Genomic DNA, 16938 nt, shown 5'->3' with positions numbered 1-16938 from the left:
TGGGTGAAAGAACCAGACATGTAATGTGTGAGGATGGAGGAGAGCTCCTGTACAGGGATGGCCCTCCGGGCCCTCACCACAGCAGCGCTCCCATGGCCGCCAACAAAACACTCAACAAGCCCAGTGGTGGTAGCCACCCTCAGAACCTGGAACCAGATGAGGCAGCACTGCGGTTTAACCGAAATGTCTACCATGGCCCCCATCTGCGGCAACCATAGGTTCTCACCAGCCATGCTTCACGCCACCTTTAAGAGGTGAAGACAGGTTAGAGGGACACTGGCGGTTAGAGACTTTTACATGGGAGACAGATTAGTGACCCTTGAGGAACGGAGAACCTTACGGAAAAAACGTCGACATTTACAGGTTAAGAACTTTCTCCGCAAGGAGACAATAGCATACCCATAAGTCCGAGACACACAATGCCAGGGAAGCTACTGGACGCAGCAATCTGGGGAGGGGAAACTGCAGAGATCTGTACGGACGACAATTAGAAAAGATATGCTCCCCACTGGACTTAGAATCATAGAATTTACAATGCAGAAGGAGGCCATTCGAATCATCGTCTGCAACGGCCCTTGGAAAGAGCACCCTACCTAAACCCACACCTCCACCCTATCCACATAACCCAGTAACCCCACCTAACCTTTTTGGACACCAAGGGCAATTTATCATGGCCAATCCACCTAACCTGCACATCTTTGGACTGTGGGAAAAAAACCGGAGCACTCGGAGGAAACCCACGCACACACGGGGAGAACGTGCAGACTCTGCATAGATAGTGACCCAAGCCGGGAATTGAACCTGGGACCCTGGAGCTGTGAAGCAACTGTGCTAACAATTGTGCTGCCGTGCCTCCCTTAACACGGGAGAAATGGAAGGAAGAGCTAGAGAAGGAAATAGGGTGGAAATTCTGGAATGAAGCACTGAGCAGGGCCAACTCCACCTCCTCATGCAGCTGAAAGTGGTGCACAGAGCATACCTAACAGCGCACCTGACAAGAACCCGAATGAGCAGGTTCTTCCCAGAGGTGAAGGACAAATGTGAACGGTGCCAGAGGGGCCCGGCCAGCCACACCCACATGTTCTAAGCATGCCCCAGGCTTGTCGGGTTTTATGTCCAAGGTTGTGGGGCTGAGGGTGGAGCCGTGCCCACGTGGCAGTCTTTGACATATCGGACCAGCCAACCTTTGCCTATGCTTCCCTAATCGGTCCCCGGAGAATCCTGCTCGGCTGGCGATCAGCAGCACCACCCACAGATAAGACTGGCTGGCAGACCTGTCGGAATTTCTCCACCTGGAGAAGATCAAGTTCACCATAGGAGGGTCAGAGGAAGGCTTCCACAAAGCATGGGGGCTATTCAGCAATTTGTTCCAGGGTCTGTTCGAGGTCAACAGCCAATAGAGCAAGGGGAGGGGCACACGGGAGCCTATGAGAGTGCAAGGAACGGACGGGGGGAGGGAGGGGGAGGAGTGGGGGGGGGGGGGGAGGCCACAGAGAGCAGGGGGAGGCCCAGAGCAAGGCCACAAGAAACTGAACCCCCAAAGAAACACCAAAAGTGAGGCGAAGGTGCAGGGTGGGGGGGGGGGGGGGGGGGGGAGAGAGAGAGAGAGAGAGAGAGAGAGGAAGGGGAAAGCACAGCACTCACAAGTAAATAGAAGGTATCTCCCTACTGTATGATAAGCGGCCCAAGGCACCCCAGTATAGGGTCACTGGGCACCCCCCTCTTCAGGCGCTCCCTTCCAGGCCACCCACCCTCCTTTCATGGGAATGGCCCCTTTCGGCAGTGCCACCATGGCACCCGGGTACCCTTGCACTGCCACCCTGGCAGTATTCCTGCTAACTTTGCCAGGGTGGCAGTGCCAAGGTGCCCACATTCCAGGGGGAGGCCAGAGAGTCACCCTGTCCTGTCCCTGACTACCCAGGGGCGTCTGATGGTCTGGGGGACCCCCTGGGAGCCGTTCCGCCTGGTCCAAATTTGTGTCGACTAGTATTGAATGGCGCCCGACTGATGCCTCCCTAGGAAGGCCGGTTGATCCTGGGTGAGCTCGCCTAAGTGGGTTTAAGCGAACGCGGCTTGGTCATGCCCATTGTGGGCGGAATCCTGATCGCGACGCCTCGCGGGGTCTGAGTAGATCTCTTGAGGCATACTGGCTGCCGGGAGGCTTCACATGGCCCGTACTGGCCGGACCGGGCCGAGCGCACGGACGAGCGCGACATGACCGGTAGATCACGCCCTAAGACTCTGACATTGGAACATGCCAATCCACTTTACAGCCAACAAGGTACAGTCACTGTATAGTCGCTGTTGCAATGTAGAAAAAGCTGCAGCCAGATTTTACAGAACAAGGTTTCACGAACAACAATGAGATAAATGACCAGATAATCTGTTTTCTGTGTTGGTTGAGGGAGAAGTGTTGGCCCAGTATCGGAGAGAACACCCGTGCTGAATAGTGCCATGAAATCTTTTATGTCCACCTGAGAGGGTGGAAGTTGCCTTGGTTCCACCTTTTAAGGGTCGGCACTCTAGCTGTGGCATAATCAGCGGTCTTTAAATGCAAGTTATTTCTTCTTAGATTCTGATCATTTGTCATACCTTCCAACCCTGAGGAAGAGTTTACATCTGACATGAGTTTCTCTGACAAACCTGTTATCCTGTCTAGTATTTTGTATTTTAGTTTCTGACTTGCAGGGTTGTTTTTTTAAAGCCTATAAGAGGAGAGTAACCACTAGAACTTCCAACATTCCCCTAGTTAGGTTACCTCAGCATCAGGATCACATTTGACAACAGCAAGATTACCACAAAGAGCAATGTGACAATGAAAATCTATTTTAGCGATGTTGCGACTATGTGAGGTGTAGGATCAGTACGTTTGCGGATGACACAAAGATAGGCCGGGTGGTTAATAGTGAGGCTGAGAGTCTTGGGTTAGAGGAAGATATACACGGGATGGTCAAATGGGCAGAAAAGTGGCAGATGGAATTTAATCCTGAAAAATGTGAGGTTTTACACTTTGGAAGGAACAATTTGTCAAGGAAATATTCAATGAATAGCACCACACTGGGATGTCCTGAGGAACAAAGAGGCATTGGCATGTTTGTAAATAGATCTCTGAAGGCAGAACGCCCATTCAATTGGAGGAAGTCTTCTTCACTCTTATACTGTAATTTCTTTGTACTATGAGCTAACATGCCATTTTATTTCCTAATTGCTATCTGTTACTGCTTCACATTCAGGTCATCCCTCTAAATACCAACATTTCAAGCTCTCACCTTTAATGCGTGGGAAGAAAAAAAGGCAAAAATGGAATGAGAAGCATAAAACCCCAGGAAAACAGAACAGGCTCGAGTGATCAGGAGGCTAGTGGAAGCAGAAAGAAAGTTAACATCAAGAATGCAGACAGACCCATCAATCCTGCCAACCCAGCATCTCCCATTTTTAAAATTCACTCATGGGATATGGGCTTCGCTGGCTAGACCAGCATTTATTGCCCATCCCTAGTTACCCTTGAGAAGGTGGTGGTGAGCTGCCTTCTGGAGGTGTAGGCACACTCACAGTGTTGTTAGGGAAGGAGTACCAGGATTTTGACCCAGTAACAGTGATGGAAGGCCAATATATTGCCCAATCAGGATGGTGAGGGACTTGGAGGGGAACCAGGTGGTGGCATTCCCAGGTATCTGCTGCCTGGGTCCTAAATAGTGATGGTCGTGGGTTTGGAACGTGCTGTCTAAGAAGCTTTGGTGAATTCCTGCAGAGCATCTTGTAGATGGTGCACACTGCAGCTACTGGGCATTTTTGGTAAAGGGATTGAATATTTGTGGATGGGGTGCAATCAAGTGGGTTGCTTTGTCCTGGATAGAGTCAAGCTACTTGAGTGTTGGTGGAGCTGCACTCACCAAGGTGAGAGGAGGGTCTTCCATCACAATCTAATGTGGCAATTAGGGATAGGCAATAACGCCCACATCCCGTTAATCAATTTTTAAAAACTCATGACTTGTGCCTTGTAGATTGTGGACAGGCTTTAGGGAGTCAGGAAGAGAGTTACTTGTCATAGGATTCCTCGCCTCTGATTTGGCCTTGTGCCACAGCATTTATAAGGTTGCTCACGTACACTTTCTGGTCAATGGTAACCCCCAGGATGTTGATTGTGGGGAATTTAGCAATAGTTTTTAAAATAAATTTAGAGTAGCCAATTATTTTTCTTTTCCAGTTAAGGGGCAATTTAGTGTGGCCAATCCACCTAACCAGCACATCTTTGGGTTGTGGGGGTGAAACATGGGGAGAATGTGGAAACTCCACACGGACAATGACCCAGGGCCGGGATTCGAACCCGGGTCCTCAGCGTCGCAGTCCCAGTGCTAACCACTGCACCACATGCCGCCCCTAATTTAGCAATAGTAATGCCACTGGATGTCTATGGTGATAGTTAGATTCTCTTGTTGGAGATTGTGTGGCACGAATGTTACTTGTCACTTGGCAGTCCACGTCCCAATATTGTCTAGGCCTTGCTGCATTTACTACATGGCGCCAAAAATGTTGCAATTAACAATGTGCATCCCCACTTCTGACCTTATGGTGGAAGGAAAGTCATTGATGAAGCAGCTGAAAATGGTTGGGCCTAGAACACTCTGCTGAGGAACTTCTGCAGTGATGTCCTGGAGCTGAGATGACTGAACTCCGACAACCACAACCATCTTCCTTTTTGCTATGTATGACTCCAACCAGTGGAGCATTTTCCCCCTGATCCCAATTGGCTCCAGTTTTGCTGGGGCCCCTTGATGCCACATTCAGTCAAATGCTACCTTGATATCAAGGGACATCACCTTCAGAGATCAGCTCTTTTGTCTGTGTTTGGACTAAGGCTGTAATGAAGTCAGGATCTGAGTGTCCCTGGCAGAACCCAAATTGAATGCCAGTGAGCAGGTTATTGCTCAGCTAATGTCACTTGATAGCACTGATGATCCCTTCCATCACTTTTCTGATGATCGAGAGTAGACTGAAGGGCGGTAATGATTGGGTTGTATACAGGACATACCTGGGCAATTTTCCACATTATTAGGTAGATGCCAGCATTGTAGCATTTGTACTGAAACAGCTTGGCTCAAAGTGCACGTTCTGGAGCACAAGTCTCAGTATTGTTGCTGGAATATTGTCAGGGCCTTTGCAGTATCCAGTGCCTTCAGCTGTTTCTTGATATCACATAAAACAAATCCAATTGGCTGAAGACTAGCATCTGTGATGTTCGGGACCTGCGGAGGAGGCGGAGATGGATCATCCACTTGTGCCTGAAGATTGTAGTAAATTCTTCAGCCTTATCTTTTGCACTGATGTACTGGGCTCCCTGATCATTGAGGATTGGGATATTCATGATGCCTCCTCCTCCAGTGAGTTGTTTAATTGTCCACCATAATTCACAGCTGGATGTGGCAGGAAGTCAGAGCTTAGATCTGAGCCGTTGGTATAGCTTAGCTATGTCAATCACTTGCTGCTTATGCTGTGTGGCAGGCAAGTAGTCCTATTTTGCAGCTTCACCAGGTTGACACCGAATTTTTAGGTATGCCTGATGATGTTCCTGACATGCCCTCCTGCACTCCATGGGTTGATGTCCTGGTTTGGTGGTAATGATAGAGTGGGGGATATGCTGGGCCATGAGGTTACATGCCTGCAAACAAGGCTTACACCCACTGTACATAATCCTCTCACCAGAGAGAAAATGGAAGCAAGCGTTAATAGTCATTTACGTTTTCGGAAGCATGTATTCCATTTCAATTTTGCACAGTTTCTATGTTCACCATTTAATGATGTGGGCAGATGTGTGACCAGCTCTTGGGCCATTCTGGTCCATCCCTCAGTCGTATGACAGCAATTGTTTTTACATGCTGTATCAAGTGATATAGTATTTGCAGCTCATTTGGCCTAAACAGTCCATTCTGTTGTTTATGCATAACTCCCTCTTCATCTCACCCAATCAACGCGGAGTCAAAGCAGTACCCACTGACCTCAAAGGGCTAATTAAGGACATTAAAAAGTCTACTGACTGTAATTTTACATTGCCCGTGCGATTTTGCATTTGTCGCAAGGATAAAAAGGGTAGATTGCGTTTTTATCAATTTGTCATCCAAGGGATAAAAGACCCCTGGAGCACAAGCATATTTATTTTATTTTTCTGTTTTCACATTTCTTTGTTTTGCGAGATTTCCTACTGATTGTGCAAGCTGTCTCAACTGGTTCACCTATGATGCACGATCAATCACTGAATGGAGACTGTAGTCCAATTGAAGGCTTTAATGAACAAGTAGTTACCCCAGCAGCTCCGGTACAGAATGACTGCTGTGGGTGAAACACAAACTCTTATGCTCCGCCTGCTGGGCGGAACCAGCAGGCAGGTTCTACCACTCATACTACAGTATAAGGTACATCCCACCTAGGTACCGCGATACCCCTAATATAGCCTACCACAAGCTAGAAATCTGTCCAAAGTTCTAACAAAATAGATCAGACTGTAAAAACCATGCAAAACATTTACAAAAGATATTGGTCTTGAAAATCCATGGACATTTCGTATATTGCCACTTTAATTATATGGAGTTGGGGGGAGGGTGGGGGGGGGGGGGGGAGGGGGTTGGACTGAGGATAAGGACTCTCTGAATGTCAGGCTCCCCATGACCTTGGCCTTCATTGTGACCCAAGCTACAGATTCTGCACATTCATCTTCGAGGAAGATCCAGCAGTAGATGTAGAAGACCAAATCCCTGCGTAATTAAAAACTTTTTAAAAAACAATTTCCCTATAAAAGGACCAGCATATGCTCCACATTATAGCAGTGACCACACTTCAAAAATTCATGAGACACTTTGGGACATTCTGAATTCATGAAAATAATATTTATTCATTACTTTTTCTTTCTTAACTTGTGTAAGTATATAGAACAGTACAGCACAGAACAGGCCCTTCGGCCCTCAATGTTGTGCCGAGCCATGATCACCCTATTCAAACCCACGTATCCACCCTATACCCGTAACCCAACAACCTTAACCTTAACCCTTAACCTTACTTTTATTAGGACACTACGGGCAATTTAGCATGGCCAATCCACCTAACCCGCACATCTTTGGACTGTGGGAGGAAACCGGAGCACCCGGAGGAAACCCACGCACACAGGGGGAGGACGTGCAGACTCCACACAGACAGTGACCCAGCCGGGAATCGAACCTGGGACCCTGGAGCTGTGAAGCATTTATGCTAACCACCATGCTACCCTGCTGCCCCTATGAAGGGGATCCACTCGCCAACTCTTTCCCCCTCCTCCCCCCACCCACAGCTTCCTCACTTCTGACACACGGTTCAGTTGAATCAGTGGCAAATGCTGCGCAGGCCCTGTAGATGTTCAAAGCAGATTTCAGAGCTACAGCGGGTTTTAGTCAGGATCACTTCATAGCTGAAAAGCTGCAGTATTAACACCAAATTTGTTTCCATTTATGAGTTTCCATGTTGTATGACCTATCTGTTTTTCCATTGGAAGTTTAAACTGAGGATACTAAAGCCCTGGGGAATACCATTGGACCCGTGCCCAATATTCTCCCACACCTTCCCCAGCTCTACAGTGCTGACCCAACCAACAGGAACATTCCACGCTGAGTGGGCTTATTTGGCCCTCCAATATGATATCACTTTTTTGGGGAGAAACATTGGGTGGAACGGCTTTTATATCCGCTTCTGCCCCCTTCCAGCGCGTGCCAGGTACTTGTGAAGTTCAATCCCTGGAGTACTATGAACAGTTCTGGACACCATGGCCGGGATTCTCCGAAAATGGGGCTACATCCCCAGGCTCGCCAGAAAACGGGCGCGAATCACTCCAGGCTTTTTTCAAAAGTCCGGAGGGATTCTCCGATTTCAAGAGGGATAGCAAGGCCCCGGCTTGCGCCCCACAGCTCCTGCTGCCTATACGGGGCCCTGCACTTCTGGCTGCGGGTCCCCGCATGCGCGCAGCAGCCATTTTCGCGCCGGCCCCCGCGCAACATGGTGGAGCCACACCACGGGCCGGCGCAGAAGTAGACCACCCCCCCCACCCCAGATCGCGCGCGCTCGCCGATCGGTAGCCCTCGATCGCGGCCTGGCCGTCGTGGATGCCCCCCCAGAGTCTGATTGCCCCCACCCCCAACCAGGACGGCCAGTGCGGCCGCGAGTCCGAGCTCCCGCTGAGTGGAACCAGGTTGGAAACACGCTGGCGGGAGCTCAGCCGGTCGACGGCGGAGAATCGTCGCGGGGCCTCTTTCAATGGCCCCTGACCGGCGCCGCGCTGACCGCGCGCACGCGACTGCCGTCGATTCTCCGGTCCATGGAAAATCTCGTCCTAATCACGGGTCTGAGACCCCATTCTCCGTCCCCGAGCCGAGCGAGATTTCAGTGAGGGCGCTCGCCGAATCCCGGCCCACGCTTTTGGAAATACCTATTGTCCTTGGAGAGAGTTCAGCATAAGTTTACTAGAATAATACCTAGACTCTAAAGATTGAATTATGAAGTGAGATTACATAAAATAGGGTTGTATTCCTTGGAATTTAGAAAATTAAGGGGTGATTTTATCAACATTTTCAAGGTATTAATGGGAACTGATCGGGTTGATAGAGAAAAACTGCTTTTGTGAATGGAAATCTAGAATGAAGGGATGGAGCCTAAACACTAGAGCCAGGCTTTTCAAAGTGAAGTTAATACACACAGAGGGTGGTAAAAGTTTGAAACTTCCTTCTGGAAACAGCACTTGGTGCTAGATTTCAAATCTAAGGTTGACAAACATCTGTTGATCAAATGTCTTAAGGGACAAAGGTGTGTTAAGGAATTGGTCACAGATCAGCCAGGTTCCCACTGAATGTTGGAATAGGTTCAAAGGCTAAACGGTTTCCTCCTGTCTTTGTTCTGCATCTTCAACATTAGGTATAATCTCCTCCCTGATTGCAATGTATCTGAATTTCTTCTCATTTCATTTTCCCCCATCACTATTTGTACACCGAAATAAACATGTGCATGTAGCAGTGAAAACCACACTAAACACACCTTGACTAGCAGGTGTTCTGAGCTTGGGCACAGCAGGGGAGCCCTGAGCCCTAATGCAATGCAAATTGGCTGCCGTGTTTCCCCACATTGCCACAATGATTACACTTCAGAAAATACTTCATTGGCTGTAAAGCACTTGGAGAGAGGAAGCAAAATGGAATAATTTATGGAAAAAAAACCAAAAGAGTCATAAGTTTTCTCTGCATTAATTTGCTTCACAACAATTTGATGTGATCTATGTTTATTAACAGCTCTGTTACTATAATTGTTTCTTTTGATTGACACTGAACGTCAGCAGTTCATCTTATTATGTGGTTATTTTCATTCTGTCTCTGTTTTTACATTGTATCCCCACCCGCCTACAGCTCGGAAGAAATGTTGAGCCCAACTGAGAGCTGCCCACCAGATCTGGCCATACTGTGTATGGATTATCTGTCCAAGGTGTAATCCGGCTGTCAGCTACAGCGTGAAGAAAACTCTCCCAAACATGAGTGAGCTAGAGGGCAGAGTGTCAGAAATATGTAAAGAGCTAATGGATTAGGAGGGAGCTCCGATAGGAATATGGGAGGAAGAGCTTGGAAGGGAGGGAGGTGTTGGGGGTTAAAAAGGAAGTAGGGGAGGTGGAGGGCGGCGGCAAGGAGGAGTGATGGTGGAGTGTTAGATAGTGAAGTATTTGTTATGTGTATTCCTGTTTGCTTTCTTTTTGGTGTGGTTGTGTTTGATGTATAAATGCCTCAATAAAATATATTTTTTAAAAACGGGCCGGGATTCTCCGAGCCCGCATGGGACGGAGAATCGCCTGTGACACTGGAAATTCCCGCCACACCGACGTCGGGATGTGATTCTCCGGCGACCATAGAATCGGCGCTAATTCCGCCCGCGTAGTAGACGAGGCGCCGGTCGGGGGCCGCTGAAAGAGGTTCCTGCGGTGATTCTCCGTAGTTGACCGGCCGATTTCCTGCTGAGTCCCGCCGGCATGGTTCCAACCTGGTACCACCGGCGGGAGCTGGGGCCCACGGCCGCGGTGGGAGTCTGATGTGTTGACCAGTATGGGCTGCGGGCCACCTTCCCGTATCTGGATAACGTCACCATCTCAAGCCACAACCAGCAGGACCACGACACGAACATCCAGAAATTCCTCCACACCGCTAAACTCCTTAAACTTGACCTATTATAAGGAGAAATGCGTTTTCCGCACAACTCGCCTAGCCATCCTTGGCTACGTTGTGGAAAATGGAGTCCTTGGTCCCGACCCCGACCGCATGCTCCCCCTCCTGGAACTCCCTCTCCCCTGTCATAATATCCACTCATGTATATCATGAGATGCAAGGCTGCAGATTAAGCCTCGGATTTCAACATGGCACTATTGGCATACAGGGCAACCCCTCTGTCGACTGGTTTGTCTCCGGCGCAGTTGCACATGAACCGCAACCTGAGGACGACTGTTCCAGCCATCCATGTTCCAGACCTTGACCACCTCACGGTGCTGCAGAAGGTGCAGCGATCCAGGGACCAGCAAATGATCACTTATGATGCTCATGCCAAGGATCTGGCTGCGTTGGCTCCAGACGATGTTGTTCGCATTCAGCTGCCTGAGGGAGGTTGGTCAGCCCCAGCTGTTGTCGTCAGACAGGCTGCTCCCAGGTCTTTCATTGTCCGAATGGCTGATGGCTCCATTTTACAGCGCAACAGGAGGGCGCTGCGTAAAGTTCCCTGCCCATCACCCGACCGCGCTTCTCCGCATGTCATCATGCCTCCTCCGGATGGCTTGCACCACAAGGCCACCGATCTGGCAGCGATCCCACCTGTCCACAAGGCCACCGAGATGGCAGCCATCCCGCCTGTCCAGGTGCCAGCGCCCCCCCCCCCCCTCCAACTCTGCGGCCATCAACAAGAATTCATCGCCCACCACAAAGACTGAATCTATAGACTTAAATCTTGTAAATTTTGTTCAGTTTTCTCTGTATCTGCACGATAGACACCTTCCCATGTACATATGTTCATTCATTCCCCACTTGTATATAGTTATGCATGCATATACAACCACGTTCTAAAATTTATTTTAAAAAAGGTAGATGTCATAATATCCACTCATGTATATCATGAGATGCAGACAGGCAGTGATTGACACACAGGATAACCAATGAACACACATGACACAGAACAACCAATCACCAGACAGGACACCACCACTATAAAACCCACAGGGCATTAAGGCTCTCCCTCTCTCTCAGGACACGGCTAGGGAGATAGTCACAGTGCACAGGCCAATGAACATCATAACCATGTGGTAGAGAGCTAGTCTGGTCAAGCCAGTAGGAGGTTATCAGTTAGGTTAATAGAGTGTCAACCCACAGCAGATTATGTACAGCAATCAGCAGGTTCAATAAAACAGTGTTGGATCATCTCCTGTGTCGGAAGTCTGTTTCTCGTTTCACTACATCCAGTTGCAGTCGATGTTAGACCAACACAGATAACACATCATCCCCCACTGCCCCAAGCCCTGACACGATGCCTGGGGTGCTTCTCATATTATGCCCAGTGGGTCCCTAATTATGCAGACAAGGCCTGTCCACTCATCAAGTCTACAGTTTTCCCCCTGACGGCTGAGGCCCGCTGGGCCTTCAACCACATCAAGGCAGACATCACCAAGTCCACATGCACGCGGTCGATGAGTCCCTCTCCTTTCAGGTGGAGAGCGACGCATCGGACGTAGTTCTGGCCGCCACCCTCAACCAGGCGGGCAGACCAGTCGCCTTCTTCTCCCGCACCCTCCATGCCTCCAAAATTCGGCACTCCTCTGTCGAAAAGGAGGCCCAAGCCATTGTGGAAGCTGTGCGACATTGGTGGCATTACCTGGCCAGCAGGAGATTCACTCTCCTCACTGACCCACGGTTGGTTGCCTTCATGTTTAGTAATACACAGTGGGGCAAGATTAAGAATGACAAGATCTTGAGATGGAGGATCGAACTCTCCACCTATAACACGAGATCTTGTATCGCCTGGAGAAGCTCAATGAACCCCCAGATACCCTATACCATGGTACATGTGCCAGCGCACAAGTAGACCGACTTCAGGCTCTCCACAATGACCTCTGTCACCCGGGGGTCACCCTTTCTTTTCATTTTGTCAAGGTCCACAACCTGCCTTACTCCATCGAGGAGGTCAGGACGGTGACTAGAGACTGCCAAGTCTGCGCGGAGTGCAAACCGCACTTCTGCCAGCCGGACAGAGCGCATCTGGTGAAGGCCTCCTGCCTCTTGGAGCGCCTCAGTATGGACTTCAAAGGACCCAGCCCCACCACTTTCTCAATGTTGTTGATGAATACTTCCGTTTCCCTTTCACCATCCCATGCCCTGACATGACTTCTGCCACTGTCATCAAGGCCCTACACAGTATCTTCACCTTGTTTGGTTTCCCCACCTACATCCACAGCGACCGGGGATCCTCCTTCATGAGTGATGAGCTGCGTCAGTTCCTACTCATCAAAGGCATCGCCTTGAGCAGAATGACCAGCTACAACCCCCGGGGAAACGGACAGGTGGAGAGGCAGAATGTGACTGTCTGGAAGGCCGTCCTGCTGGCCCTTAGGTCTAGAAGTCTCCCAGTCTCCCGCTGGCAGGAGGTCTTCCCCGATACGCTCCACTCCACCCGGTCGCTCCTGTGCACTGCTACCAATAAGACCCCTCACAAATGTGTGTTTGCCTTCCCCAGGAAGTCCATCTCCGGGGTCTCGCTCCCAACCTGCCTGACAGTTCCTGGGCCTATCCTCCTCCGGAAGCATGCAAGGAGCCACAAATCGGATCCCCTCGTCAAAAAAGTTCACCTCCTCCATGCGAACACACAGTACACCTACGTGGCACACCATGAGGGGCGGCAGGACACAGTCTCCCTCCAGGACCTGGCACCCGCTGGTTCCCCATCCACAATCACCACCAACCCTGACCTGGTACTGTCCCCTTCCCCTGCCACCCCCGCCCCTGCGCCATTCCCCCCCCTCCCCACCAGCGACCCTCACCGCAGCCCCCACCCCAGCAGCACCTATCCCCCCCCTGCCGAATCCACTACTAGGGGAAGAAGGAGAGGACAACACGCTCCCGGTGACGCAGGTGCCCACATCGGCGTCCACATCGCAACCGGGACTGAGGCGATCGCGGCGGAGGGTCAAAGTCTCTGTAACGTTGCTTCACTCCCGCTGGACTCTTTTTTTAAACAGGGGGTGAATGTGGTGAACACCACTGGTTATACACTACCGCCACTGTACTACAGTAAACCCCGGCCTGCTGCCTCCTCCCAGCAGGCGGCGTATCAAAGTGTGCACTCTACTGCGCTGCCCCCATTCTGGTTCCAGCTGCAGGAGGCTTAACATCGGCACAATAAAGCCTCAATTGTTCACCATTTCGTCTCATGGTTATTGATGGTACATCACCTACACCACACAGGAAATTGGGGATAGGCAATATTCCTTGTCAAGGATGCCCACATCCCTAGAATGGATAAAAAATAACCTCTGACACAATTGTGACGGGTTGAGGTCTCCTCCCCCCACACCCCTTCTCTCTCCCAGTACCGGAGCCATGCCGTAAAAGCCCTACCGCCACCTCAGACTGAAACTAACCAGTTGCCGGGAGAAACAAAAGATGAAACTGCAACTTCCAAACCTATTGTTGGTATTACCTGCCCTCTTCCCGAGGTCAGGAACATTGTTGACAAGACTGTTGAAGCCCGTATCTGCCAGAATGAAATAAACAACTCCAAGTTTAACTTCTGGAATCCGAATGATCCTTACCGTGCATATTACCGGCACAAAATTAATGCATTCAGGGAGGGGAAAGGACAAGAACCTTCAGCTGCCATACCAAAGGCTATGCAGCAGCAGCAGCTGCCACAGAAGGTGCAAGCACAGGTGATTCAGAAAACAATTATCCCAAAGGAACCCCCACCTGAATTTGAATTCATTGTTGATCCCCCCCCCCAAAAAAAATAACCTCCGACGCTGAACTCTACTGGGACCCTTTAGAATGGAGGTGAAGAGTTGCTTATTACCTTTGTCATTTGGCTCCCACGGCTGACCGATGGCCCAAGTGCAATGTTGACACTGCTTGTTGACTGGGTGTCAGTTGTGTTCCCTCCCTCTGCTGCTGACAGCCCGGATATCACAAGTCCACTGGATAAACTCGTTTTCCCAAACAAGAGGCTGAGGGTAGAGCTCGTGGAGGAGGTGATGCTGCACCTGTTCTGTGTGCCCGAGTGGCCCTGGCAACTGAGCTGGCTTGCAGTGGAGAGTCGAGGTACTTGGGATAACATAGAAGCAATTGAATTATTGAATGACAGCTGACTATTGGATAACCTTTGAACCAGGCCCTGGACAGATGTTGACGCCTGTGAATGTGGCTGCTGTGTTTCCAGCATTGACCCTGACTGACTTGTAGCAGGTGGTCGCTGGGTCTCTGATCGAGATGCACAAGCCTGCACTGAACAGCTCCTTTGTTCTCTCCTTCCTGCAATGCAAAAGGAATAGATTAGACTGTGATTCATTCAGTCTAATTTCACCGATGTTTAAAACCCTTGTCGAAGCTAAACTAAATCCATAGGCTGTTCTTGTACACTTTGCATAGGTTAGGATAGGATGTTGTCTGTAGGATGATTGTTTTGTTGACCAGTCAAATTAAGAAAATTTGGTAAATATATGACTTAAATTTCCTCACAACCAGTGACCACCAACAACTAAGGACAAGGGAAGAAAATGCAAGCCATATTCCATCCTGGCTTGGAAATATACTGAGTATTCTTTCATTGTCATTGAGTTAAGATGTTGGAACTCCCTATCCATTGGAATTATGAGAACACCTTCTTCACACTGAGTGCCGTGGTTCATGACATCCGTCATCACGTTCGCAAACTAGGGATAGACAATAAATAATAATGATCTTTATTAGTGTCACAAGTAGGCTTACGTTAACACTGGAATGAAGTTACTGTCAAAATCACCTCGTCACCACACTATGGCACCTGTTCTGGTACACTGAGGGAGAATTCAGAATGTCCAACTCGGGACTTGTGGGAGGAAACCTGAGCGCCCAGTGGAAACCCACGCAGACACGGGGAGAACTTGCAGACCCTGCACAGACAGTGACCCAAGCCGGGAATCGAACCCGGGTCCCTGGCACTGTGAAGCAACTGTGCTCACCACTGTGCTACCATGCCATTGTCAGACTTGCCAGTGACGCCCACATTCCAAGAAAGATATTTCTTTCAGAAAGGAGAGCATGGTCTTCCATGAATAATTCACTAGATTTACAAGGGGTGGCATGGTGGCACAGTGGTTCGCACTGCTCCCTCATAGCGCCAGGCACCCGGGTTTGATTCTGATCTTGGGTGACTGTGTGGGTTTCCTCCAGGTGCTCCTTTTCTCCCGCAGTCCAAAGATGTGTGGCTTAGATGGATTGGCCATGCTAAATTGCCCTTAGTGTGCAAAGGGCTAGGTGGGGTTACGGGGATAGGGAAGGGGAATTGGGCCTAGGTAGGGTGTTCTTTCAGTGGGTCGGTGCAATCGCGATGGGCTAAATGGCCTACTTTTTTTAAATTAAAAAAAACATTTAGAGTACCAAGTTCATTTCATCCAATTAAGAGCAATTTAGCGTGGTCAATCCACCTACACTGCACATCTTTGGGTTGTGGAGGTGAGACCCACGCAAATACGGGGCGAATGTGCAAACTCCACACGGACAATGACCCAGTGCCGGGACCAAACCTCAGACCTCGGCATCGCGAGGCAGCAGTGCTAACTACTGCACCACCGTGCTGCCCAAATGGCCTACTTCTTACTGTGGGGATTCTATGATTTATGTAAAAGCAATTGCTCATTTGTACATTTTTCTCTTGAGTTGATGTCCCTACATGGGACAGACATCAAAATTCCAAACAAAGCACATACTCAACATTTTGGATGGGGCTTCCACTGTACATTGAATTCAACCCTAATTTGCAAAACCACACCCAGATATGGGTGGAGATGTGATTTTTAAAAAAAACTTACAGGACAGCCTTTAGCAAGCATGAAATACTTTGAAAGTAAGTGCAAAAGAAAATCAGATTTGTGGGAATGCAGAAGATCCCTGCAACAAGTCAATGCAAAATATCCCCAAACCCTTATAACTGAGTCACATGACAACACCAACACCAGATACATTCGCGTATTGCCCTCTGTAATTGTTTCTCCGGCACCCAAATGTATCTGTTCCCCCCCCCCCCCCCCCCACGCTCCACACACAAACAGATGCCTACTTATGAGTTAAAAATAATATTGCCAATTGTACAGAGTTGCTGTTGTTGAGTTAGTGCATAATACCTACCAGTTATTTTATTTATTTTGTTTGTTTCTTTTGTGTGTGCTCTTCGCTTATATATATATATATATATATTTTATTCTGTGTACATAACGGTAAATATACTTTGTTCAAAAACCCAATAAAAAACATTTATTAAAAAAAAAATAACTGAGTCATGTGCCCAATTAAAAGAAGATTTTGTTGGACGGCACGGCGGCACAGTGGTTAGCACTGCTACCTCACGGCGCCGATGTCCCAGGTTCGATCCCGGCTCTGAGACACTGTCCATGTGGAGTTTACACATTCCCCCCCCCCCCCGTGTTTGTGTGGGTCTCGCCCCAACAATCCAAAGTTGTGCAGGATAGGTGGATTGACCACGCTGAAATTGCTCCTCAATTGGGGAAAAAAAATAATTGGGTCATCTAAATTTATTTTTAAAAATTGTGTTCTTCTTCCAAAATTTCTTACTCCAGTAAACCTAAAATATATTAAAAACTCACATCTGTCAACTTTATCCAGTATAAATTTACATAGGTAATATTATAAATGAAGATGTTGG

General features: G+C 49.0%; 1 protein-coding gene across 1 annotated transcript in view; it reads right to left on the bottom strand.

Moving 5' to 3' along the window:
- The window catches only part of LOC119967677 (pecanex-like protein 2), a 332932-nt gene that overhangs the window by 16982 nt on the left and 299012 nt on the right, over nucleotides 1-16938 (bottom strand). Inside the window, exon 34 of the mRNA XM_038800498.1 lies at nucleotides 14095-14549. Within this exon, the coding sequence (XP_038656426.1) occupies nucleotides 14095-14549 (455 nt within the window). The remainder of the gene's footprint in view (nucleotides 1-14094; nucleotides 14550-16938) is intronic.

This window comes from Scyliorhinus canicula, chromosome 6 (assembly GCF_902713615.1).
Source record: "Scyliorhinus canicula chromosome 6, sScyCan1.1, whole genome shotgun sequence".
Classification (NCBI taxonomy): Eukaryota; Metazoa; Chordata; class Chondrichthyes; order Carcharhiniformes; family Scyliorhinidae; genus Scyliorhinus; species Scyliorhinus canicula.
This window is presented reverse-complemented; position numbering and strand designations above follow the sequence as displayed.